General features: G+C 43.4%; 1 protein-coding gene across 4 annotated transcripts in view; it reads left to right on the top strand.

Moving 5' to 3' along the window:
• ELAVL4 (ELAV like RNA binding protein 4) overlaps positions 1 to 19,281 on the top strand; it is an 84,645-nt gene extending 65,364 nt beyond the window's left edge. For 2 of the 4 annotated variants that reach the window (XM_067008107.1, XM_059064253.2), the window contains exons 4-7: positions 9,649 to 9,802; positions 11,955 to 12,180; positions 13,833 to 13,871; positions 16,863 to 19,281. In XM_067008107.1, the coding sequence (XP_066864208.1) occupies positions 9,649 to 9,802; positions 11,955 to 12,180; positions 13,833 to 13,871; positions 16,863 to 17,232 (789 nt within the window). In that variant the 3' untranslated portion in view covers positions 17,233 to 19,281. The remainder of the gene's footprint in view (positions 1 to 9,648; positions 9,803 to 11,954; positions 12,181 to 13,832; positions 13,872 to 16,862) is intronic. The other 2 variants (XM_059064245.2, XM_067008117.1) reach the window with 1 other exon arrangement.
• Positions 19,282 to 26,064: the final 6,783 nt, after the last annotated feature.

Here is a 26,064-nt window from a genome sequence, read left to right as displayed (position 1 = left end):
ATAGCACCAACGGTGCCTCCAGGGGATCTTTCCACACTTGAGTTTTGCAGTTTCCAGTTTGCCCCTCCTGCTTCTTTCTCTTGCCAGGGGTCATCAGGGAGCCTTACCCCCCTCCCCACCCCGCCCGCCCGCAATCCACCTGCCTTGCTGAAGGCCTCCATTCCGCTGAGGCATCTTTTCTTTGCTCTTGGCATAAGCAATTATTTCTCCTATCACTGCTCTTAATGCTTCCCGGAGAGTTAGCAGATCATTTTCTGCTGGCAGATATCACCCCACCCAGAAATGATAGACTACCTCCCTCGATCTCGTTAATAATAAAAAGGCATTTTCTCTCCTCCCCCATTACGGCTGTAGTCAGAGCCGGTGTGGGATTGCTTCCCTGCCAAGGTCAGCAGGGGCGACTGGATCACTGAAACTCTGAGGAGTGAAGAGAGGGGATGACAACACCAGTGGAAACGGGAGACCCGCCTACCCCAGTTGTACCAGGCACTTTCTCTCCTGTGACACATTCTGTTTGGCTGCTTTGCTTCCTAGCGCCCTGTTAACTTCCGTTGAGTGATTAATTTCAGATACAGGTGTAGGAGTTTGAGAGATGGAAATACAGTTCCCTTACTCTCTGCCCAGTGAGGCTTTTATGTTCCCAGTTTCTTAAAGGTCATCCACAGTGTCCTGTGTCTGGGTTACAAAAGAAAATTGGGCAGGCGCAGGTTACAAGGACACTTAAGTTTTCAGAAGTGTGTGGAATGAGGCTTGGGGACTTTAGCTGTCTACAAGTGTAAAAGATCCCACAGTGTGATGTGAGCTGCTTAAAAAAAAATTCGGCACACCCCAGGTGTCTTAGGAGAATTGTGGACTCCAGATCCCAGGAAACGGTGGTCCTTTCTTGTCCACTCTGGTCAACCCATCCCTGGTGTCTTGTCTCCATTTCTCAGCTCCACGTTTTGGAAAGACCTGATGCTCTAAGGGTTGTCCAGAGGCAAATGAGGAAGATGGCCAAATGGTGCTGCACTCACATATTCACTCCACAATGGTTGCTTTTCCATTCTCTAGAGAAAAAAAAAAAAAGTAACTCTGAAGCTCAATCCTATATGTCAAGAATCTGGAAAGAGAATCTATGTGTCTATCATTTGCCTTGGGTGGTAGTGAGTCCCTGATTGTCAGACACATGCAAATGGAGTCATTAGGGGTGACTTAGAGGGGTTCCTATACCAGACTGGAGTCTGACTAAATGATTCTAAAGGTTCCTTCTAGCTCTGAGATGCTATAACTTTGTGTTGTTCCTGGGCCTCGAGCTGTTCTGTCTAGTAGCCACTAGCCATATATGGCTATTTACATCTGAGTTTAAAATAACTAAAATTAAATGAAAAGTTCAGTTCCTCAGTCACACTAGGCATGTTTAAAGTACTCAATAGCCACCTGTAGCTGGTGGCTACCATGTTGGACAGTACAGATCTAGAACGTTTTCTTGATCCCAGAAAGTTATGTTGGACAATGCTGGCCTAGAACATCAGCGGCCTTGGGGAATAAAGGATCACTTCTCCATGGTTACCATGAAGCCCCAGAGCAGATCAGCTGGTCTGTCAAAGGTCATAGAGCCACATCCCTCTCCCCTTCCCCCTTGCTGTCCATTCAAAAGAGCTCTGAGTTCAGATGGAGAGTCCGGTCCAGCTCTGTTAGAAACTACTAGGATGACCTTGGACAACTTAGTTGATTTCTCTGGACTTATTTCCTCATCTACAGAATGGTTCCTTCCAATATTAAGTCTAACTAATAAAATATTATAGAGTTATCTCTCCAGCTTGGTAACTTTCCAGGGAAAGTAGCAGTTTGTGCAAAGTACACGGCATCTATTTCACTGTCCAGGATAGCCTGGCATAGTGGAAAGATCCCAGGACTTAGTCATATCCAGCTTTGTCTTAGTTCAGCTGTGTGACCTTGGACAAGTACTTGACCTCACTGAGCCAGAGTTTGTCGTCTGGAACATGGAACTAATAATATCTCACTTATAGGTAGTTCTGGCTTATAGTGGATTGCTTGAGTAATGCTCCCTAGCATGAAGATGATAGTGAATAGGGTTACCCCTAAGGTAAAAATTACATGGGGAGAGGGAAAGACTTTTTCCCATCTACATGTTTCAGAGATACATAAAGAATGAATCTAAGTCTTACTTTGTATAGTGGAAAGTATCATGGAGCTTCCAAGTGGCCACAGCAGTCTTACCAATATAGCAAGATTCAGGAGTTGAAGTTTAGTGAAGAGACTCGGTGTCTTAAACCCTGAGTCTGAGACCAGCTCTTCTACTAACTAGGCCATAAAACCTTTAGCACATCTCTCCCTTCTGGGGGTCACTAGACAGACAGCAAGGTCCTCATACCAGTAATCCCCCTTGATAATTAGATGGACTTTTTAAAAGAAGTTTTAAGGCACACGAATTCTATCACCACACCATTTTTTAAAAGAATTATTTATCCAGCCTACTCTGTGCCAGAAGTACTCTCATGATATTCTTGGATATGCTTCAAATCTGTGGTTCCCTCTAGCTCCTTCTCCACATCAAAGTCAGTGCCTGGGAAAGGAGCTAAAATGCATTACATACAGTACATTACGCATTTTGTTTCAATTCAGAGAATGTTATTGCGCTCCTGCCCTACGTAAGGCTTTGAGACTAGATGCCACAGAGGGTCTGCAGAGACCGCAAGAATGCTCAGACTATTTGGGCAGATGAGGTGTTAGCACAGATGGCTGTGATGGGAGGCAGGGTGTGATAGCTGCTGCCACTGAAATGTGTATCATCTGTAGAGTCCAAGGAGAGAGCAGTCATTTGTGCCTGGGCTTCATGGAGGAGGTGGCATTCAGGCTGGGCCTGGAAGGATGGGCAGGAGTTCATTTTGCCATGAGGATGAACAGATAGTAAGAACCAGAGACATTTTGTTTGAATTGAGGCATAGGGTACTTAGAGGTGTTAGCAGGAGATGAGAGGCTGGGCCAGTTCCCAGAGGGCCTTGGATCTCAGGTAAGGGATTTGAGCTCCCATCACAAGGTGCTGGAGGAACACTGAAGGTTTTGAGCAGCAAGAAGTAGCACAATCAGAACTCATTAGAAACATTACCATCAGGTTGCCCGTGATAAAAGAATATCATAACAATCATAGATCATATATCAGGTGGTGGGTGGGGGAAGTATGAGGAGTGGGGCCACATAAGCAGACACCTGTCCTGCCTGTGGGCAGGGCTGCAGCCACAGGCACAGGGGTAAGCTGATCCTCACAATCAAAACTCTTGTTTCTACAAGCCAGCTGGCTTCTTTCTTCTTTCCCAGCTCCTGGTGATGGGATCAGAAGTCCCAGGGAGGGTGTGCTCCTAGAAGACCCTAGAAGCACCAGAGTCTGTTCTCTGCTGCCATCCTCCTGGTCTCTTTGGAGTGTCTGTCCCCAGGGATCTGTTTGCTCTAGGGAGTTTCTGCTCACTCAGAGAGACAGGGGAAAATCTGCAGCCTGATCTTCTGAAAGAAGTGTGTCTCCTCTGCTAGACTAATAGTCCTACATGTCAGGGACTGTTTTATTCATCTTTGTACCCACAGTGTCTGGCATAAGGCCTGAGTACACAACAATTGTATCCAAGCCACTATTTATTGAGCACTTACTGTGTGCTGGGCATAGTGCCTAAGAATCGTATATGCATTAGCTTGTTTAACGCTCTAATAGCTCTATTAGAAAGCTTCTAAACTAGGTTATTCAAGTGATAAAGCTCAGAAAGTGTAAGTGACTTACCTCAAGGCTTACCATTTATAGCTAGTAAGTGATTAGGATTTAAATCTACATCTCTCTAACCCCAAAACTCTTGCTCCTAACCCCTGTCTCCATTCCAGAATAGATGCTCCATTTCAGTTAAAGTAACATAAATGAGAAACTCCTTGGAGTGACCTGTCTCATAATATAGTTGCCTGATGCTCTATCACCTATCAGTGAGACCCACAAGATAAGGGGTGTTGAGGACAGGAAGGATGCTCCTAGTGTGTGGAGGCAGAATAGAAATAGGAGAAGGTTGGAAGCTACAGGGGAGACAGGTTTGAACTCAGCAGAAGGAAGAACTTTCCAATAATCAGTGATGGCCAGTGATGGTGTAGGATGCCTCGTAAGGTAGTGAGATTCCTGTCTTTGGAAGTGTGTAAGGTGGTTGGCCAGCTGTCTTACATCCTGCCCTGAACTTTTGAGGTCACTTCCAACATCAAGTTTCTGTGAAACAGATTTCAAGGATAATGCTTTCTGCTGAGATCACCAGCGTCGCCTGTCACCCTTATTTTCACTTACCATGAATTATGGTTGTGGAGATTAGCAGTTTTGTGAATAGAATGCCTAGCTCATGAAAACATCCGGTTAATGGTAGAGATCCTTGTAATTCAAAAGGGCCCAACAAATGACACCCCTGTTCAGTACATCCAAGTTTTAAACCAATTGAGAGATAAGACAAAAAGAGAACAACTTATGGAATCCTAAGTTCTTTATTAATGATTAAGGCCCAAATGGATTCCGTGGACACAACGGGCTTCCTAACGTGGAACCCCACACTTTGACAGATTGACATACTGTGTCACAGGTGCTCCGGACCCCATAGGCCTCCCCACAGGAGAGCATAGGCGGCTCCCACAGAACTTAGAGCCTGGAGTAGAAAGTGGGCTTCCGGCTGGCATCTGGCTCCCGGAAGGGAGGAGGCAGGCAGAGTCTGAGGCACACGTGCTCGTTTCCCTTGTTGAAGCCTATTCAGAGCCACTGCTCCACTTCCCCAGAGAAGAGGGGCTGCAGGGGTACAAAGAGGCCTGGACTGTTACTCCAGGGTGCCTATCCTCCACATGGGAGGAAACGCCAGGCATGGGAAACGAGTCTCCCCCCCGTCAGGAACAGCCCTCTCTATTACACTCTCTACTTGTTTGATTACTTCCCTCACCAGACCGTGGAACCCTTAAAGCAAAACCTCTCCCAGCACGGGGCCTGGCACACAGTAAGTGTTCAAGAAGGGGAGGAATGAATGAACTCTCATCTTCTAATACCAGTGTTTTCCTAAAGAAGCCCCTTTCCTCTCATCTTACCCTCCTCATAGTACCCAGGACCGTGTCTTTATCACGCTTTCCAACTACTCTCTTCTGTACCATGGCGGGTCCAACAAGGACCAGGGTGTTGCCCGAGGACTCAGGAAAGCTTTTCCCCAGGCCGTGCTGTTCCTCCCACCCTGCCAAGCCCTGGCTGTGAGCAGGTGAAGGAACCCGTGAGTGCTATGTCACAAGGGGCAGCCCCAGCCCTGGTTCGGCTGCCCCATCTGTGATGAATGGCAATGCCTGCCTTACCGCAGACGGCAGCCTTGTAAAGTCATTTTGGAAAGTGGCAAGTGCTTTGTGGCTGTAAGGCAGTGGAATCTGTAGGAACGTGCTAAAGGCAATTCATGGCTGCGAAGTGGTAAAGGGTGATCCAGACCCCCACCAGTCTGATGGAGGAGGACCGTGCTTTATAGGCGCTTACTGGTAGTGTTCCAGATGTTTGCTTGTGTGGTAAAATTGGAAGGTGTGTCCCAATGGGGGCTAGTCCCAGACTGACCCACAAAAGCCCATCTGAGTCATCACATAATAATATTTACCAAGTTGATACTAAATGCTAGGTATGTGCTAGACACATTAAGTCTGTCGTCTTAATTCTTTACAATAACCCATCAGAGGAGAATTGTTCCCCTTTTTACCAGTAAAGAAACAGACTTATCGAGATCAAATTACTTGCCCAAGGTCACACAGCTAGTGAGTACTGGAGCCAGCCCATGTCTCATAAGCTCTGTGCTGTACTGTCAGTCTTGCAGAGAGTAGGGGTTACTGTGAGCCTGCAGGGATGGGAAGGGCTAAGGAGTTCGGAGTGACTGCAAATCTTCCATCAAGATCATTTGTACAGTCACCTGCCTTTGGGCCACCCTTACCCAGAGGGAGAGGGGTCATCTCCCCACTCCAGCTCCTGAGCTCCAGAGCAAGATTGGTGCGGGCTTCGTAGAAATACCAGTCTTGTTTTCAGAGGTGCTGGATGAAAGGAGTGAGCAGGATCCTGATGGTCTGAGGCACAGGGTTCTTTAGGGCACTTCTTCCAGCGTTGGAAGCCTCGGGCTCTAGTGGGGTTAATAAGCCAGCAATGGCAGACTCTCTGGAGGGGCTAAAAGTCAATGATTTTTTTTAGAAATGTATCAGCCTAACAAAGGGCCCAACACTTGCAGTCACTCAGTTAGGGTTTAATACATGTATGAAGAAACTTGAAAAGTTTCGACACTGGGGCAAGCATTTGGCTGTTGAATGTGGGAGGATCCTTTTCCTGTTGTTTTTCACCCACTCCCACTTCTGCAGTTTTCCTAGACAGGGAACTAAGAGAACAATAGACCTAAGTTTCCAAATAGAGGAGAAAAACTAAGCGGGATTTAGGCTTGGTGAATGATTGAGGTTCTGTTCACCCTAGGGATGTGTCACTGCTCAGTGACTGGGGTCTGTCACAGTAATCCTCCCTCTCTGAGATTCTGTCTCTGTTAGAATCCTCTTTTGGGGAAACGGTTTTGGTTCTGTCATTGACTTTCCAGTGCCAGCTCCTTTTCCCTAGCAGATCTGTCCCCAGCCTGCTCTCCCCTGTACTCCAGCTCTAGCTGCCCCAAAATAAGGGGATCAAGGTCATTACTACCCATTGTGCATTTATTGGGTGCCAGGCAGGCACTGCGCTAAGCCCTTGACCTTCATCATCTCTTTGGTCCTCACAACAGAGGAGGGCTATCATCAGGCCATGGCTCCCTGACCCCACCACACACAGTGATACGACCTGCCTCACCACCAGTCTCACCTCAGCTCTGTCTCCTTCCTGGCCCTTTTAACCCTTAATTAAAAGGGAGACTAGCCTCCCCTTCTCTATGTTCCAGCCCCACATACACAGCCCTGGAATGGCACACATCTTGTGGCATTATGATAATTGGTCCATATATGCACCATTCTTCCATTCAACTTATTTATTGAGTACCTGCTGTGTGTTGTCTGTTGCCCCTGTTGGACTTGGAAGTCCTTTAGGGCAAGAGACCATGCCTGTTCTTGCTTGTTGTGTATCCTCAGCATACAGCACTATGCCTGGCTCATAGTAGATCCTCAGGAAATGCTTGCTAAGAGAGGCCTCTAAATCTAGTTCTCTAATAAGATTTAGTCCTTCCAACCCCAGATACTGGAGAATGGGAAACATGTATCTTAGCTCTTAGCTTAGTAGGAAAACACAGCTATGACTTAGTAGGAAAACACAGAATGCTTAGCTCTCAGCAATCCCCTTAAGTGGAGGAATCCAAGCTGCAATTAACCCAAAGAGCCATTAATGCCCAAGTCATTCATTATGATCCGTGCGTGTTCATTCACTCTTTCAGTGGATGTTAAGCACCCTGCGAGTATCAGGCTCTGTGTTGGGAGCTAGAACCACAGAGATGAATAAGACACACATACACAGCCCATGACCTCGAGGAGATCAGCAGACTAGATAGAGAGATGGAAAATCAAGGTCAGATGGCTTAAGTACCATGGGTGCAGTTCATCGAGAGAACTTCGAGGGGGATTTTTAGGAGGAGGTAAGATTAGGAAAAGCTGTCTAGAGAAGGTGGCATTTGATCTGGGCCTTAAAAAGAGTAGGATTAGGACCTGAGGAAGTAGGTGGAAAAATGTTCCCTATGAACAAAAACATAGAGGTGGGAAGGTATGTTTTGGGGGAGCATGAAGATCGTTCAGATAATTAATTTGTCAGTAATTGGCAGGGGTGAGACAAGGGTGACCCTCATTACCATAGACATATCACTGTGATGTTTTTATTTCCCTCTTCCTACCGCTCCCTCCTCATGCCTAAAAAATAGTTCTGCTAAGTTATAACCTGAAAGGACAGGGGTAGGAGAACCTCGTGTAGAGTGATGCCCTGTCCTGGCAGTCACATGGGATTCTTGGTCCTTCAGTCCCCACCCCTAGATACACACACAGGGACCCTCCATGAAATGGCCTCTGTGCATGTCATCCATGTGCTGGGAAGGAGCCTACAGAGGCCACCCATGAGTTTCTAGAAGAGGTAAATGCTCAGACTGGCTGCCTTGCTCCATTGGCAGGAGGAGGCCAGCAAGGCAGATTAGTCACTCACATCATTTTATCTGTTGAGTCAACATCTATTTTTAGGTGTGGAACCCAGAAAGGGACCTGGCGTCTCTGCATGGAAAGGGAGAGAGTGCCATGGGTGAGGGGGTCTGCTCATCCTTCACGCCTCTTTGCGTGATCCGCTGCTAGACCCATTCTCAGATGCAAGGTCTCCTTCCCTGCTGGAGGTTTAGTTCCTAATGCCAAAAGTCCAGTTTAACATGTATAATTCCTTTTGCAAACACGCTTTTGTGTATGCAGAGCACACATACACACACACACATACTCACTCACTCACCCCTAGAGTCTTAGCAGGTCCTGTGAATTGGTTATACAAATTAAATAAAACTAAAAAATGCTAATAAGGCATATAGGTCCCTTCCTGTCCAACATTGTCAGATGTGCTCTGAAATGACTGTTTTCATCATCTATTCTGAGCCATAACCGCCCCAGAAATAGCTTTAGCAGGAAAGTGCTTTTGTTAGACTAGCTGTAAATTATATTTCAAATGTCTGATGTTGTTTTCTTAAAAAATAAATAAATAAGTAAATGAAAGTCTAAAATTAATGACTGCTGGGGTTTGCTTTGCTTATGTGTACTGCTACAGATTTGGCTTCTTGCAGATGGAATTTCAGATCTGTTTACACTTCTGTGTTAGCTTTTTGGGGAAAAAAAAAAGCAGTTGAGAGATCCGGGAGGACAAATTTACAAAGTCGAACTTATTATAACCATTGGTGAGGCTCACTTCTCTCTCCACTGCCCTCTCCCTCCCTCCTTTCCATCGTGCCCTCATTTTTTTTTTATTGTGGTTTCATCTGCTCTGTCTCAAAGTTAGAAGGCAACTGGTTCTTGCAGATGTTATGACAAGGTCACATATCCAGTTTCACAAGCAGATGTTCAGTCAGCCCCATTTCACCAGCACTTTGTCATTCAGCGAGCAGACCTTGTGGGAACAGACTGGAACAACGCAAAGGATGGGACATAAAAAAATCTTGCAGAGAACCTGATCGCTTTTATGTGTTCAAGAAGGGGATGGGGGTGGGGTGGGGTTGGCAAGGAAAGAAATCTGCAGAGCAGAATTTCATGGGTTTTTTTTTTTTTTTTTTTTTTGGTTTTTTCAAAGATTATTATGTGTTGGATACAGTAAATCATCTATACACCCACATCCAGGAGGTACATCTTCGGAACTCCATGCGTGGGTAGTTCTGCATTTAACAGCTGCCATACAGTAGCTATTTTGTTCTGCACTTAGAGACCCTTATCTGTGCATTTGTTTTAAGTTATCACCAACTCTCCTTTTGTTCCTCTATTGCTGTTCTCCTGGTTCTCATTACTATTACAAAAGTAGCTAAAAATCTGAACTACAGAGTGATTTGAACTGACACTGTGAGTAAGAATGATAGACGCGGGGCTGTCATCTCAGTTGTCGACTCAGTCTCTACTCAGAGGGTGTTGCCTGTAATGGATTTAGCACCTCTTGTCTTTTCCTAGGTCTCATATGCCCGTCCAAGCTCTGCCTCAATCAGGGATGCTAACCTTTACGTTAGCGGCCTTCCCAAAACCATGACCCAGAAGGAACTGGAACAGCTTTTCTCACAATATGGCCGTATCATCACCTCACGAATCCTGGTGGATCAAGTCACAGGTTAAGTATTTTTTTATTTTTATTTTTTTTGTGGTATGCGGGCCTCTCACTGTTGTGGCCTCTCCCGTTGCGGAGCACAGGCTCCGGACGCGCAGGCCTAGCGGCCATGGCTCACGGGCTTAGTTGCTCCGCGGCATGTGGGATCTTCCCGGACCAGGGCACGAACCCGTGTCTCCTGCATCGGCAGGCGGATTCTCAACCACTCCGCCACCAGGGAAGCCCGGTTAAGTATTTTTTTGCCGTTATTTTGTGTCTCAGTGTCATCAGCCAGTGCCTTGTGACCCATAGGAGCAGGGAGGTAGTGGTTACTTGGGGAAAAGGACATGGGTCATGAGTAAACAGATTTTTGACCTAAGAGGAAGACTTTTATCAATCAACTGCCGAAATTTAAAATGGGCCATCTTGGGAAGTAGGAGAATCTCCATCGTGGGAATTGTTCCAGCAGCAGCTAAACTACTTGGCAGAGTTGTAAAGAGGATTCAGCCGTCAGGCTGGGAGTGGGGCTGAATGACCTTCAAAGTCTCTTTCAACCCTCAACCAAATAACATTACTTTTGTATGTGAAAAGAGCCTACAAGTATAGCTCTGGCTCCAATGATAGCATTGTAAAGTTAGAGGCAGCCTCAAACTGCCTCATTTCACACATGAGGAAACAGAGGTCCAAAGTGGGGCATGTGACTTCTGTCCAGTTAGTTAGCAGCAGTGCAGGGATAACCCAGGATCTGGTGCTGTGATACTTTGGCCATCATAAAGAAAAGCAACCGCCGCCACCACCTGTCAGTAAGAAAGGCACCCAGGTTGCATTTTTTTTTTAATTGGAGTATAATTGATTTACAATGTTGTGTTAGTTTCAGGTGTACAGCAAAGTGAATCTGTTATACAAATACATATATCTACCCTTTTTTAGATTCTCTTCCCATATAGGCCATTACAGAGTACTGAGTAGAGTTCCCTGTGCTATACAGTAGGTCCTTATTAGTTATCTGTATTACATATAGTAGTGTGTATGTGTCAATCCCAATCTTCGAATTTATCCCTCCCCCCACTTAGCCCCAGGCTGCATTTTTGATGACAGAAGGTTTTCACCTACTCTAATTTAAAACACCCCCTGGGAGCCATTTGGCATGTGTTTATCATTTGACTATTGCAACAAACCCTCACTGAAGGCAGCTCCGCCCCAGACGCTGCGCAGAGGGACACCAGCGACCAGGGATGAAGGTGGCACAGTCCTGCCCATACAAGACTCCAGTGTGATGAGTACCTGCTAGGGCTGTCCGTTGCCCAACGAGAGCTCAGGAGAAGGCGTGCTGTGCCTGGTGGGCACTGTTGGAAAGGAAGTTTCCATCAAGGAGGTGATGTTTGAACAGAGTTTGGGAGGATGACTTGCAGTTATCTGGCAAGAAGGAGGGACAGAGCATGCTAGGTGGATAGGATGTATCCTGTAGAATAGGTGGATAGGACATCCCCTAAGGCGTGGAGTTGAGGAAGAACATAACCTCTTCAAGGAATATCTGGCAGTTCAGCATGGCTGACATGAGGTTCAACAGGGGGTTGGGGCCAGATCATCAAGGGCATTAAATGCCACGCCAAGAAGTCTGGAATTCATCTGTACGCAGCATGGAGCTATGGAAGGGTTTTCTGTGGGGTTTGTTCATTTGTTTTTCTGTGTTTGGAGTGGGGAGCAATGAGGAATAGGTACCATGCACAAGGTAAAAAATTGAAAAGGTACAGAAAAAGTATAAAAGATGTTTTTAAACGGTATAATATGGTCAGAGGTTGCTTTTCAAATAGATTATTTAGTTGCCAGGTGTGGTGGACACACTGGAGGACTGGAAACTGGACAGTGGGTGATCAGTTACAGCAACTAAAAGGAGACCTGAGGACTGAGCAGGGTGGTGGTGGGGGCTGGAAGGAACAGATGAGAAAGATGCCTGTGTTCTGTGGGTAGGAGTCACAGTCGAGGGCCATGATGGCAGAAATACAGGCAGGTGCCTTTTGATGGGTGAGGAAGATTCAGGAAGCCTGGCTCAGCCCTGGCCCCGCAGGTGGGCTGACTCCCCAAGGAAATCCATGGGACCCAGCGCATCTCTTCCTGGAGATGTTTACCAGTTTGGTTTGTTCACTCTTTATCAAGACTCCTTCTCTTTCCCCAGGAGTATCCAGAGGGGTGGGATTTATCCGGTTTGATAAGAGGATTGAGGCAGAAGAAGCAATCAAAGGGCTGAATGGCCAGAAGCCCAGTGGTGCTACGGAACCAATTACTGTGAAGTTTGCCAACAACCCCAGCCAGAAGTCCAGCCAGGCCCTGCTCTCCCAGCTCTACCAGTCCCCCAACCGGCGCTACCCCGGCCCACTTCACCACCAGGCTCAGAGGTTCAGGTAGGTGTGCCCACAGGGGAAAGAGCCCTGCTACACGAGTGCTGGACAAGAGCCAGGGAAGCCCACGGCCCTGAAGCGTGGGGCGGGGTGAGAACCTCTGCCTCTAGGAATCACTGTGGGAAATTGCCCCCAAATCTCAGTTTCCACCGCTGTAAAATGTGATGATCGGACCAGATGCTTTTCTAAGCCCCTTTTCAAACTACCGCTGTGACCGTGATTAATCTTCAGATTCTTTGATTGAAACAAAATTTCTGCATTTAACCAAATAAAAAGGTTCAGTTTCAACAAGAGTTAATCACAGATAAGTGACCACATTCAGCAGTTTAGACTTAAAGCGAAGGCCGTGGCTTTTAATAAAGTCAAAGAAAAGAGTAGCCCAGGAGGCACATCCTTGCCAGAGGGAATGGTTTGGTCTCTGCCCTCCTCCTTCTTCCGCCGGTAACTCTGTTGGGTTGGTGGGGGTGGAGGGGATCCTCTCTTCTGTGTTACCTTTACTCTGACATTGTCAGCAGACTCCGGGAAGGCAAGGAGGAAGACTTTGTCCAAGCCTTATAGTGTTTCCTCTGGATACCCAACCCCCAGGAAGCTCCAGGTGCAACGGGACATTCCCCTTCTCCTGGGACATTTCTGAAAGGCAGATTTCCTTCCATGAAGGCAGTCCAACCTCGACGATGTAGGCAGTCTGACCTCTGTTATGCAAGAGATAAGAATATTCTTGACCTACCCATAATAATTCTAAATAATTATTTTATCCCACCCATGTCCCAACTTCCCTGTAATGAAAGGGTCTTTCTCTTTTTCAAACATCACATGGGACGATAGTAGGCCCTCCATCTAGCCACAATGAGGAGAAAAGATCAGCCTCTGGAGTGTACTCCCATGCCCCCTGAACATGAAATGGTTAATGATTTCATGAAGAGTCCAACTCATCTAATTTTTATTTTGTGTGAGAGTACATGCAGTATGTATGTAAAAAACCTTTCCAGCAGGCTTCTAATGGTGGAAACTATGGTTACTACTGCCCCATGATGTGAACAGCTTATCCCCAAGTAAGATACTGAAGGTGAAGGAGATTATAACAAAATGGCAGTTTGCTGGGAGGTGCTTTCAGGTTGTAAATAGTTAGCTAATTTTTTAAAAATCCGAACCCTCAAACCTCCTACCCCATCAAAAAAAATTGTGTGGTAAGAAGATTTAGTTAAAGTAGCCAGGCTAAGAGAAGAGATCCATTCTGATATGCATGAAGTGTGTGCTTATATTGTTAATCTGGAGCAGAGACCTTTATTCATAAATTTCATTACAGTGAAAGGTGAACAACTTAAGATACCACCCCTTTTTAAAAATTTTCACAGCACAACGTAAAATAAAATCCTTACAAATGTTCTGAGAGGTGGGGGAAGTGGGATTAATTGAGACCTTGAAAGAAAGGAAGGTTCATTAGACACTTGCTTTAAACTCTAGCATTGACCTGAACATGAATTACTTTAGTTGGAGGCAGGAAAAGGGGAAACTACCAGCGGATAGACTCCTAAGCACTGGGGAAAGTTTTTGAGCTTTTCTTCTTTGAAAATGGAGCATTCTTATTAATAGTTCCATTGAGCGATCTTGCCATCTGTGAGGCATTAACCCAGAGACCCTCCTTCTCTTTGCAGGCTGGACAATTTGCTTAATATGGCCTATGGCGTAAAGAGGTAATTAAAACTCCACAGATTGCCAGATGTCCGTGTTGGCACAGACTGGGGCTAGAATTTTTTTTTAATTCACTAACTTTACTTTTTTTTTTAATTCTTCCTTTTTCTTCCACCAGCATGTCAAATTCTCTTTTACTTTCAGACCTCAGTTGGTTTTGTTTCTTTTAGGGCACACAAAGTGTGTTTGTGTGTTTCACTTTTTCTTTTATTTGCAGGTGGGCTTCTCCTATGGTTCAGGTGCCACAGCTACCAAGCCTTTGATAATCTGGTCCTCTGAGCGGCTCCCCTAAGAGGGAAGGCTGTGACTCTTTGCCAGATGATTTTGAAAACTTGCAAAGCAACTGTTTTACATTAGCAATGCCAAGATTCAGTTAAGAGGGCAGATTCCAGCAAATCAAAATTAGAACATTTTGCTAATCATCTTAAGATTGTCTATGGAAAAATTAGATTTCGGACTACCGGCCCTGGCCAAAGCATGAATAAGTGCGCGGATGACCTTATGACTCCCGCCCCCAGCTCAAAGTGCATTTCAGGGCCCAGCCTGAGAATGAAGTGTATCTGTGTGCACCTCAACCAGGGGTTTCTTTTGTTACAGGTTTTAGCAGTTATTAGCAATCCTCCCTTGGTTATATATGTATGTATGTTTTAAACTTGCTGTTTCTTTTATTTAAAACCTTTTTGTGGTGTTAAGGTTTGGGGGACTTTCTGAATGTAGTCACAAGGGTGTTCCAGACCTAGTCTGAAAACTGAATCTCGGGAGGTTGGGTGCTTTATGTCACTGTGTCCATGAGATTCCCACGTGTACTTCTGATAAGTCCCACTGAGCTGCTAGGGAGATAGCATCTTCATCAGCGTGCTCTGTAGAGCTGCGCACTTTAATTCCCCTGCCTGCAGTCAAGGGAAAGAGATGTGGTCTTGAATAGTCCCAAGTCACACTCCCTGTATGAGGCAGGCCTTTCACCACTTGCTGTGCATGGTAGGTACCCTGCTCTGGAAACTGGCACGCAGTGGAGAAAAGTAACTTGACTGCAGCCTTCACTGTCAGGGTGCCAGCCTCTTGAATCTCAATCCCAGCCCCCATGAGGGTAACTGTGAATTATCTCCACCTGTCTAGCATACTGCTTGCCTGTTCCCACGCATTTTACACTTGTCCCCAGCTCTGTCCCATACCTTTGCTCCTCTTGAACTTTTGTGAGGTTGCACCAAATATTGTGAAGAGAGTGATGCTTATACATAGATGAGGTCAGGGACGACAACTGCAATGCAGCATGCACACTGCCGTCTCCTCCAGTTCCCCACCCACAGTAAACTTCACAAGTTGCTAAGAGCATTCTCTTTTCCTGTTAAACCCAGATTTGGATCCAGAGTCCTTCCTACCAAAGTGCTCCAGGTAACATTACCATCTAGAGTTGAGGCTCTACTTGAAACCTCTTTGCTGGCCCTGACTTTGGCCTTACAATATTTAGCCGTTCTCTACCTATAAACTGAAAGAGGTTAGTTGACTCAGTTGGAGGAGAGAAGGTTGAGAAAACATTGTTCAGAAATAATGCAAATAACAATTAGACATGGGTTTGCCCTTCTAAGAATCTGTACCATGATGTTTTTGGTTTTGTCCTGTTATTTGTTTTTAAGTAAGAGGGAAGACTGACTGACGTAGTGAACAATATCAAAAATAATATCTGTTGAGTCGTTATGTTTAGCATATCTTCAGCGGCCATTTGATTATCTAAATTTTAGTTAGATACACAAATATTCTTTCATAGGACTTTTGAATCTCTAATAATATATGTGTATTTTTAAAACATTCCTAAATGACACTTTATCCATTCACTTCCCTGGTTTTTGCTTCCCTCTCCTCCTATCCCTGACTTCAAAAAAAAAAAAAAAAAAACCTAACCAAATGAAAAGCAAGATACTAGTCAGTGTATAGAGTCAAAGTACCTGTATGAGTTTGGTATAAAGTAAAATGTTAATAAATATTTTTTCTGCTGTAGGCACTGGTAACCTAATTGTTTCATCTGATGCATCCATCATGAATCACATACATATTTTATCAGACGGTGAATAGAATCTAAAGGATTGTTTTTCTTTTCAAGATTATGTGAAAACTAAGAAGATTTTGAAGCCTAATACAAAAGTAGTTGTAATAGGACAAATAACAGTTTTCTGCTTTTCTGATGTATAGTGATTCAAGATATATAAGTGCACAAACCACTTGAAATCTCACTCCTGTGATGCTTAGAAATGAATTCCAGATAATATAGAATCGAGGAGTGATACATCTTTATTATTATTGCTCAGGGTTTTTTTCGGAACTCTTTTAAATAAATGCTAACTGAAACATAAGCCACCCATTGGATGAATAACAATGGGTGTATCTCCATGCCCCATAATATCTAGAGATCTCATGTATCTCCATGCCTGATAATACTGAGAGATCTTTGACAACCGTTAAGTCAAGGGACTGCAAAGATGGTAGACTTGAGCACTTCTAGGGCCATCTCCTAAACTGCCTTAAAAAATAAATGAAATGTCCCGAGCATCCACATCCACTAGTGTTATTCACCTATTCAACCAATAAGCAGTTATTGAGTGTTTTCTATGTGTCATGTCTGTGAGATTCCCATAGGGGCTCCACTGAATAAATAAGTAGAGCAAAAGGATGAATGAAGTGGGGCCCCTTCTCTGAAGGGCTCACCATCTATCGTGGGGAGGGAGGGTGAGGGTCAGAGTGGGATACCCTATGAACGTATACTTGATAGTATGACAGAGACTTGCTCTGGGAGTTCTTTGTGGTTTTTAGTAGTTGACCTAGGCCTTTCTTTTGGCATATGCGTGCCTTAGCCAGTCTAACTGTTCCCATTAGAAGAAATGCCACAGACATTAGTTTTTGTATTTTGGTTTTCAAACCCTGAAGACTCTCCTGCAAACACTCACTCAGGCCTCTGCCCCGTGTCTGTGTCTGTGCATCTGTGTGTTATCCACGGTCAGACTGATGTCTGGACCAGTCCCCGCTTCTGCTTGTCCCCCCAGGTTCTCCCCAATCACCATTGACGGGATGACGAGCCTTGTGGGAATGAACATCCCTGGTCACACAGGAACAGGCTGGTGCATCTTTGTCTACAACCTGTCCCCTGATTCCGACGAGAGTGTCCTCTGGCAGCTCTTCGGCCCCTTTGGTGCAGTGAACAACGTCAAAGTCATCCGTGACTTCAACACCAACAAGTGCAAGGGATTTGGCTTTGTCACCATGACCAACTATGATGAGGCAGCCATGGCCATTGCCAGCCTCAACGGGTACCGCCTGGGGGACCGAGTGTTGCAAGTTTCCTTTAAAACCAACAAAGCCCACAAGTCCTGAATTTCCCATCCTTACTTATTAAAATATATATATAAATATATACGAACAAAACACACGCGCGCACACACACACATACACACGCACACACACAAAAGAGAGAGAAACAAACTTTTCAAGGCTTATATTCAACCATGGACTTTATAAGCCAGTGTTGCCTAAGTATTAAAACATTGGATTATCCTGAGGTGTACCAGGAAAGGATTTTATAATGCTTAGAAAAAAAGAAAAAAAACACAAAAAAATACCTTTGATGCATTGAATGTTCTTTCATAGCTGTCGTTGTTGACTATAATATACATAGATAGCGACGTGCAGGGATTTTTACCCAGCCAGCTAACTTTACTACCTTCCTTGAAGGTGGATCTTTTTAAGATGACCATTCGCTCATTTGAAGAAGAAAAACAAAAAACAAAAAAAAATAATAAAAATAAAACAATTTTTACAAAGCAATGGGATTCAAAGAAAGAAAAAAAAGAGTTTTCTTTTTTGTCAAAATGTTGATCCAATCAGATTGGTTAAAAAAAAAAAAAACCCACACAAATTAAAGAGGAATAATAAAAATTGCAAAAATTAAAGAAACTTTTGCAAATTTTTTTATTTTTCCTTTTTTCTTTTATATCATGTGAACTAAAACAGTCTTCTGTTAGGGGATGGGGGCGAGGGGGATACCTGATGACATTAACAATTTAATAACATTAACGTTGCCAAAGAGGTGGTCTCTTTGCTGAAAATGGGTTTCAAGAAAAATCTATTTTTATAAAATATAAAGAATTTTTACAAGAGAATCTGGATTTGAGAAAAAAATATTTTGACTGGCTAATTTAGGGGAAATTGACAACTTTGTCGCGTTCATACTGCACTGGTAACTTTTTAGAGATCAAGATGTGTGTTTTAAACTGGATTCGTAGACTGTTTTTTGAAGGATGGGCTATAAACAGATGATCTTCATATCTTTTCATAGCATGTAATAATAATTAAAAAATTATTAATTACTAGGGGAAAGGAGTGTTCATTCTACCCAGGGTACCACAGTTCCCCACAGTCAAAACCCAAAAGCAAGGAGATGAGTTGAAAGACAGTTTTTCTTTAAGTCATCAGTATGGGATGTCAGCAGAACAAAAATTAAAAAGATTAATTTTTCCTTTTGATCTAAAACTTCCTTAGTTTGAGCAGTAGGTGCTACGAAATTATTTACATATCTTAGTATCATAGTTAAATGTAATAATGTGTTTAAGAGAGGAAAACAAAAACTACATTTGCTTTAAATTCATTAAGGAATTTTCAAATTCACTTTGTAGCCCATGCTGATAGAATTGGGCTGTGTTGGTACATTTGAAACACTGTTTATGTTGCTTGAAACACTTATTTATTTAATCGCAGATGTGATGATGCCTATGGCCGAGATCAAATATAGCTAGATTGGCTAGACTACTTATTTGTTTACTTAAACTATGGGAAGAAGCATATTATTGTGTCATTCTGTTGTGTGTGTATGTGTATATACAATATAAATATATATATATAAAGTTATTTTTTCTTTGGGTTAATTTATTATAAGTTGTAACACTTGGCTAGTTTTGTTTGTATATGTCTTAAAATGTTTTCTTATGATATTTAAGTGACAGTTAAAGAGGTATCAAGGTAACTTGTGTAGAACTATTGTTTGATATATTGTCATGTTTGTTGTGAATATTTTTTCTTACTGCACAGTAGAAAAATAAAAACAACTGGGTCTTTATTTTAATGTAATTCAGATTGGGGAAAACAAAACAGAGCTAAGGGAACAAAATGACTGAGGGAGCATTCTCCCACGTCCAGTGCACTGATCATTTTAGTATATTTGTGCTTTGTACGGTTATATATTTAAAACAAAAACAAAACAAAAAAATACAAGGGTTCATGCTCTTCCCTGGGTAATAGAAACAGTTACTCGCTATGCATAATCTAGTTGATAGTTAAATTTGCTATTGCTTTTCTTGTCTTGTTATATACAATCTTTTCAATACCAGTTTAGTCTTAATGGTAATAAAACGTTATGGTTATTTATAACTTGTGCTTATTTTGTGCGTTTTTTTCTCATGCTGAACCCACTAAATGCATGTAGACAGAACTGTTGTTTTCACACTAAAGAGGCAAACTTTGTAGTAGTAGCCGTAGTGGTAGAGAGGTAACGAAAACCACGGCTGCATCATAGACTCCTCCTTTAAATTTTTTTTCTGTTTTTTTTCCTCTTTTTGGTTTTGAGAAAAAAAACACCAGATTTCAGTTCAGAGAACACTCGTTCAACATTCAGGGAAACCTTTTTACATCACCTGCTATGAATGAACTCAGTTTGCTGGCAAAGTTTGATGCATTTGCTAAGCATTAGTGGGAAAGGCATGCCAAAATCTCTTCTCTATAAAGTGTTCACTCTTGGGGGGAAAAAAAAGGAAAAAAAATCTTAGGACCAGGCAGTTGTATACTTTAGTTATAATGAATGACTTCATGTTAATCTTGCTAGTTTAGATGATTTCTGAGGGAAAGTATTGTAAATGTTTTTTTTTCATAATCTTGTTGTGTTTGAATTATTTGTACTTTGTCCAGACAATAAATGAAAGTGTGTAGAATGGATTTGAGCTTCCCAGATTTTTAAATGTGTTCACTCACACTTTTTTTTTCTGTAGCATCTTCAGATTTCCCCAATATTTTTACCATTAAACAAACAAACAAAAAAGGTAGAGTACATTTCTGTTTTGCAACTTAGCCCAGTCTCTCAAAGTCAACTCAGTATTCAAAAGTCATTGCCCTAGTTCCACACTACGAAAGGTATGGTCTCCAACCAGCAGTTTAAGTGTCATCTGGGAGCTTGTTAAAATGCACAGTCTCTGGCTGAATGCAAATCTATATTTAACCAGCTCCCCAGGTGAATCACTGGTACTTTAAAGTGTGAGGAGCCTGTCCTGGTTGATAATGAGCCGACACATTTGGCATTGTGTTTGGCATTATGATCCACTAGTGTCTGTTATTCATTTATAAGCATACTTGTGACTTGTGCAGAAGAAAGGGAGTCACTATTTGCAGAGCTTCTATTATGCATCAGACAGGCTGTGTGGTGCCCTCTACGTTCTCTCTCTTGGTCCTGCAGCCATCTGGAAGAAGGAGATAGCACTATCCTCATTTCACAGATGACAAGACTGAGGCTCAGTGAGATGAACTTGAAACAGCTAGCCAATTTCCAGCTGGGATTTGAATCCAAGTCTGATACCACTGCACGGCACCTCAGCATTGAGATGACAAAGCTTGCGCAATAGTAAGGCAACAGACTATTTTGTACTGGAAGTGAAAAGAAAGGTCACCTCTTTATTTAAACTCATTTTTGCTTAGAAGTGTCAAGTATCTGACTTTCTTACCTTTGAATAGAAACCTTAAACAAGGACTTTTTCATACTGCGTATAAGAACGTGATTTAAGCTCAGCCTAGGGGGAAAAGACTGCCTAAGGTATCATGAAGTCATATTAAAATATGCCCTGAACTTTACAGATGAGCTTTACAGTGATTTCCCGATATGATCATTCATTGATGATCTACTGTCTTGTCTTTTTCATCTTCTCACTAATTGAAAATTCATAATACCCCATAAAACATCACAACACCATCCACAAACTGACACTTGAAGAAGAAATGCCCCCACTGATCCAGATGAAGGAATAGTCAGAGTCTCTTCCATTTCTCATTAGCTCCTTTTTTATTATTATATTAAATTACCTCAATGCTTGGGATAATTAAATGCAGGGCAAAGAATAGGATTTAATTAACCAAGCTAAATATTAAAACTCTAAGTCAGCCTGAACTTCGCATACTTAAAGATTCTCCTTTTAGTTTTGTCTTAAAGGCAAGCTGCTATGTTCCTTTTCTGAAGAGAAATGGGCATTCAAACTAATTACTACCCCCAGGAATAACAGAGTTTCGCAAATGTGTACGTAGGGTCTAAAAATGTTGCTGCCAAGCCTATGATAGTTATTACCAATCATCACTGCCCCTGCTCCTTAAAGGGGTCATTTTAGTGCACTTTAAACAAATGGATACTTATTTTGGAATATTGGAAGTTGATGGAATCTTACCAGTTCATGTAGTTCATTCCCCAGCCTCCAACAGATCTATCCTGAAAGTTTCACAATTAGCTGTAGGTGTTTCAATAGATCTTTAAAACATCCAAAGAAGGACATTCTACATACACTCTCTTGGCAACACTTCCCATCATCAGCACAACTTGTCTGCCTAACATCTAATAAAAAAATCTGTCTTGCTGCAAGTGTAAGCCTGTTACCTCAAATCTCCAGGCAAACATTGTATAGTTTCTATAGGTGTTTGTAGGAAAGGTCTAACAAACCACAAGAATGCAGAGATTATTAAATTTCTTTCAGGTCCTAGATACATTATGTTTTGCTTGGATGAAGAATTGCATGCCAGAGAAGGCTGAAGGCATTGACTTACTGTTATTTCTGTCACAGTGATAGGAAGAGAAGAGGGCCAAAAACATGTGCTAGTGTCTAAAACCACCCCACATCATCACCGTCAGCAACAAAACTACTTACATCCACTACCAAAGATCAAGCACTGACCAAATGATGGTTGCAGCCAGCAGTTTTTATCAACTTGAGTCCTGTTTAAATTTCTTTCATCAAGATTAATCATTATTTATTGAATAAAACATTTAAACTCCAAAGAATAACATTTAAAAGTACACTTGACACTCACAAAGTCTCTTGGGGCCCCTACTCAGTCAGTATTTGGGTCTGGCTACTTTATCCTTGTCAAAATTCGGCATTTAATTGCCCTTTACCATAGATGATTCAGGAAACTCCCAGTTCCTGAAATTGTTTTGTCCTGACTTTCCGTAGGCACTATGCATTTGTTCCCTAACAGACATACACATGCAAACACACAGAGGCAAACATTTGTACAGTTGAATGGGAAATGGGGTTTTCTACATTCACCTGCAATGTCAAAAATCAGATCTAACAAGACAGCATTAAAAGCAAGAGTGTGATTTCTAAATGGAAGAGCCATTAAAATCTTAATTTGAGGCCATCCTTCCTAGATCCATTCCACAGCCTTAAATTAACAAGAGTTCACAGAACACAGCTGTATAATATCCTTACACCCTTCACTGCCTTTGTTCTACCTGAAAAAGAGAATAATAAAAGGAAATTACATTTTATTTCCATGAGCTAAAATCAAGTTTTAATATTGTCCAAAAATGGCTCGTACTGTTCCTTTATCTTATTAACTTTTTGGCATATTAGGTAATAAGATAATTTCTCATGGTACGGTATTTATGTTAGAATCATATTTCTCTCTGTGCAGATCACTTACAGAAGTGTCTGTTAACAGGAGAGAATGATGCATAATCGGCACTTAAGATTAAAATAGACCTGAGAACATAAAAGTGTTCCTTCAATTAAAGGAATAGCATTTCTCCAGGCTCATCCTTTTTTGTTTCTGCAGCAGAATGAAAACTGGCTTAAAATCACCCAACCCCGGGTTAATTACCAAAAAGCTTCCCTATGCAAGTCCAGTTTGATCTACTAGTAGTTCAAATACAAAGTGGACTCACATGCCACTCCAAGATGCCATGTAATTATTTTAAAGAGTTTCCAGCAAAGTCCTCGAGGTTTAAGAAATGGTTTCTAGAAAGAGCACTAGCATTTATTATCTTTCCAATACGCCAGACACTATACATTTAGCATTTTGTCTTTCTGCCAACCCAGTGAAGGGTAACATCACCAGTTAACACTGAGCACAAAGAGATTCAGAGAGATTTGATATCTTGTGCAAGTGAGTAGATGGTGAAGACAGAATTCAAACCCAGGCCTATCTGGCCCCAAAGCCTGCTTGCTCAACAGTGCCAAAAAACAAGATTATTTGTTGACAGATCTATTTAAACCACCAAAAGTCATTGAGGTAGAAAAGAATCAAGGATAGGATCAGAAGGTAAGAATGTTTACAAGCCACCTTAGCTGCCCTTGGAGCTGGCCCTATGAGTCTCCCTACAAATTAAAGCATTGTGTGAACCAGTATTACTGTGGTGGGAGCTCCTTCACTACCTATATTGCCCCCAAATCCTCAAAACAATCCTGGGAGGCACATAACATAATCCCCATTTTACATCTGACAAAACAGACTCAGAGACGTTAAGTATCTTGACCAAGGTTGTGCAGAACTGGAATTTACACCCATGCCATCTGGCTCCAATCCAGTGTCTTTCCACTAAAGCACACTGACAGCCTTTTAATGTGACCACCACCATCAGTTGAACACCACCTACCTGTGAGTTACGGCAGGGTGGTGGGGGGCAGGGAGAAACCCACCTAAGCCTTGTCTACACTAGAATCCTTACCCTGAACATCTGCCACATGCCAGGCACTGAGCTAGGGGCACACGATGAGTAAACATATTCAGCCTTTTTTTTTTCTTCCACCTATTTCGTACATGACACTGTGCAGTGGGCTATGACAGAAAACAAACAAACAAGAAACAGGAATGGAAGTTTGGGATTCTGTTACAAAGACAAGACATATGAAACCATTATTTAGCCATGCCAGATAGTTTCTGTGCTGGAAGGAGAATTACAGGAAATTTTATAAAATCTGTGGGGAGTGAAAGGAGTATTCTGGGTCCCAGAAAGGGAAGAGAATATGGCCTGGAGGTAAGAGGAGAGTTCTGGTGAAAGAAAGTTCTGGGTTTGAATTCCCTGGCAAATTGTTTAATGTCTCTGAGATTCCTGATCAGAGAAGGAAGGATTAGAGATAAAATACATCAAGTCTCTGGCACTCAGTGAAGAATAGTAGGAATTAAACTGTAGCCAGAAGATTCCCAGAGGAAAAGACCTTGGACAGGGCCGACTGGCCAGGTTGGTGGATGCCCCTGGATGTAAAGAACAGAGAAACCCTCAAGTAAAGGAGGGACCAAATAGTAGGGATGCATGTAGGAATAAGCTCTTGGAAATCTCACTTGGTCTCATGGCACTTCAGCTGCTTTCGAAATACAATAACTCCAGCCGCACGCCAGCAGAGGCTCTGATCGCTCCTCAGCAAACAGAGAACAAATTGGTCCGTCCTCTGGAGCCCGGCCGCTACAGTGACTCAGCCATTTCACTTCCTTACTCCCTGTGGCTCTTCAATGATTTCTCTTTACCAGAGGTCCACTTCTCCCTGAATAAACAGTTCAAATTCCAGAGAGAGGGACCGGATTGGCCCTGGTTGGTTGGTGTTTACAAGTTGCTGGTACCATTAATTCACCTTCTCACAGCCCAAGCTCATCCAAATAGCTGAAGCCAGGGCTGGGGTCATGTGCTATACAACATGGCCCGCTGATAAAGAATGGCTTGGCAGGGCAGGCAGCTTGGGCAGCCTGTGCAGTACAGTGGGGAGTGGTTGGGCAAGGTGGAGCTAAGACAGGCCTTCCTGGGGTTGGTGAAGGGATGAAGGCAGGTGCTGAGGAGCTTAGGTAGGCAGTGGTGGGCAGATGGCAGCAGAATAAGAGAAAAAGAGTTGAATTCTCAGGCTGAGGCAGGGGACTTCTTTAGAAAAGCAGGATGCCAGAAGGCTTTGGAGCAGAGAATGAGGCACTTCCATTCATAAGCAAATATCTGGGAAAAGACTGTTATCCCCAAGCCCTACTCCTCTTGGCTGTAGGCACAAGAGTCATAAGCTCTGTCTCACTCAAGGTGATCCAATCAGACTATCCCTAAAGGGCAGTCTCCCCAGCCTGTCACACAATTGGTCTTGGCCTTGCCTGCTTTGTTAGCTATGGAAAGTCCTTGGAAGTCAGTTCAACCTCCTTATTTGAATCCTTCGGGGGAAAAGGGGCTTTGGGTTGCCCCTCAGCCCACCCACCATGTGAATATCTAATTATCCCAACTCACAAATATTAAGATTCCTCTCCGTAGAATGTCCTGCCCTCCACCACCAGGCCCCATTTCACTCAAAGCACACACAAACACACGTGTACCACCCACGTGGCTAATCCAGCTTGTTCAGCTCGTGATTCACTGCCTTCCGAGAACCTTCCCTGACCCTCAGGCTGGGTTAGGGATTCCTGGACAATCCCACCTCTCTCTGCTTTCCTGTATCACAGCACACTTCACGCATCACATCTGTACAGAGGAATCAGACACAGTGCTTGCCTTGGAAGAGCTCAAATGTAAGCTGAGGGCTTCCCTGATGGTGCAGTGGTTAAGAATCCACTTGCCAATTCAGGGTACACAGGTTCGAGCCCTGGTCCAGGAGGATCCCACATGCCACGGAGCAACTAAGCCCACGAACCACAACTACTGAGCCTGTGCTCCAGAGCCTACGAGACACAACTCCTGAAGCCAGGGCGCCTGGAGCCTGTGCTCTGCAACAAGAGGGTCCATCTCAATAAGAAGCCTGCACACAACGATGAAGAGTGGCCCCTGCTCGCCACAGCTGGAGAGAGCCCGCGCGCAGCAACAAAGACCCAACGCAGCCCCCCCCCAAAAAAAAACATGTAAGTTGAGCATCACAGGGCGAGATCAAAGCCAGAGTGTGTTTGGGGAGCACAGAGAAAAGAGCAGTCAATTCTAACTTTGGCAGGGTAGGATGAAATTGAGGTGTAAAAAGAAAGGCATCCTAGAGATGCTTAGGAATCAGCTATATCTTGAAGGATGAATCATACTTGGACAGGCATGCATTGGGGCAAGGTCAGGTGCATCACACTGAGAACCATGGAAATAACCCAGAACCAGGGGTCAGAATCTTCAGCTCTTCCTCTGACTTACTGTGTGACACTGGGCAAGTCACTGCACCTCTCTGGGCCTCAATTTCCCAA

This window comes from Kogia breviceps, chromosome 1, assembly GCF_026419965.1.
Source record: "Kogia breviceps isolate mKogBre1 chromosome 1, mKogBre1 haplotype 1, whole genome shotgun sequence".
In the NCBI taxonomy this organism is placed as follows: domain Eukaryota; kingdom Metazoa; phylum Chordata; class Mammalia; order Artiodactyla; family Physeteridae; genus Kogia; species Kogia breviceps.
This window is presented reverse-complemented; position numbering and strand designations above follow the sequence as displayed.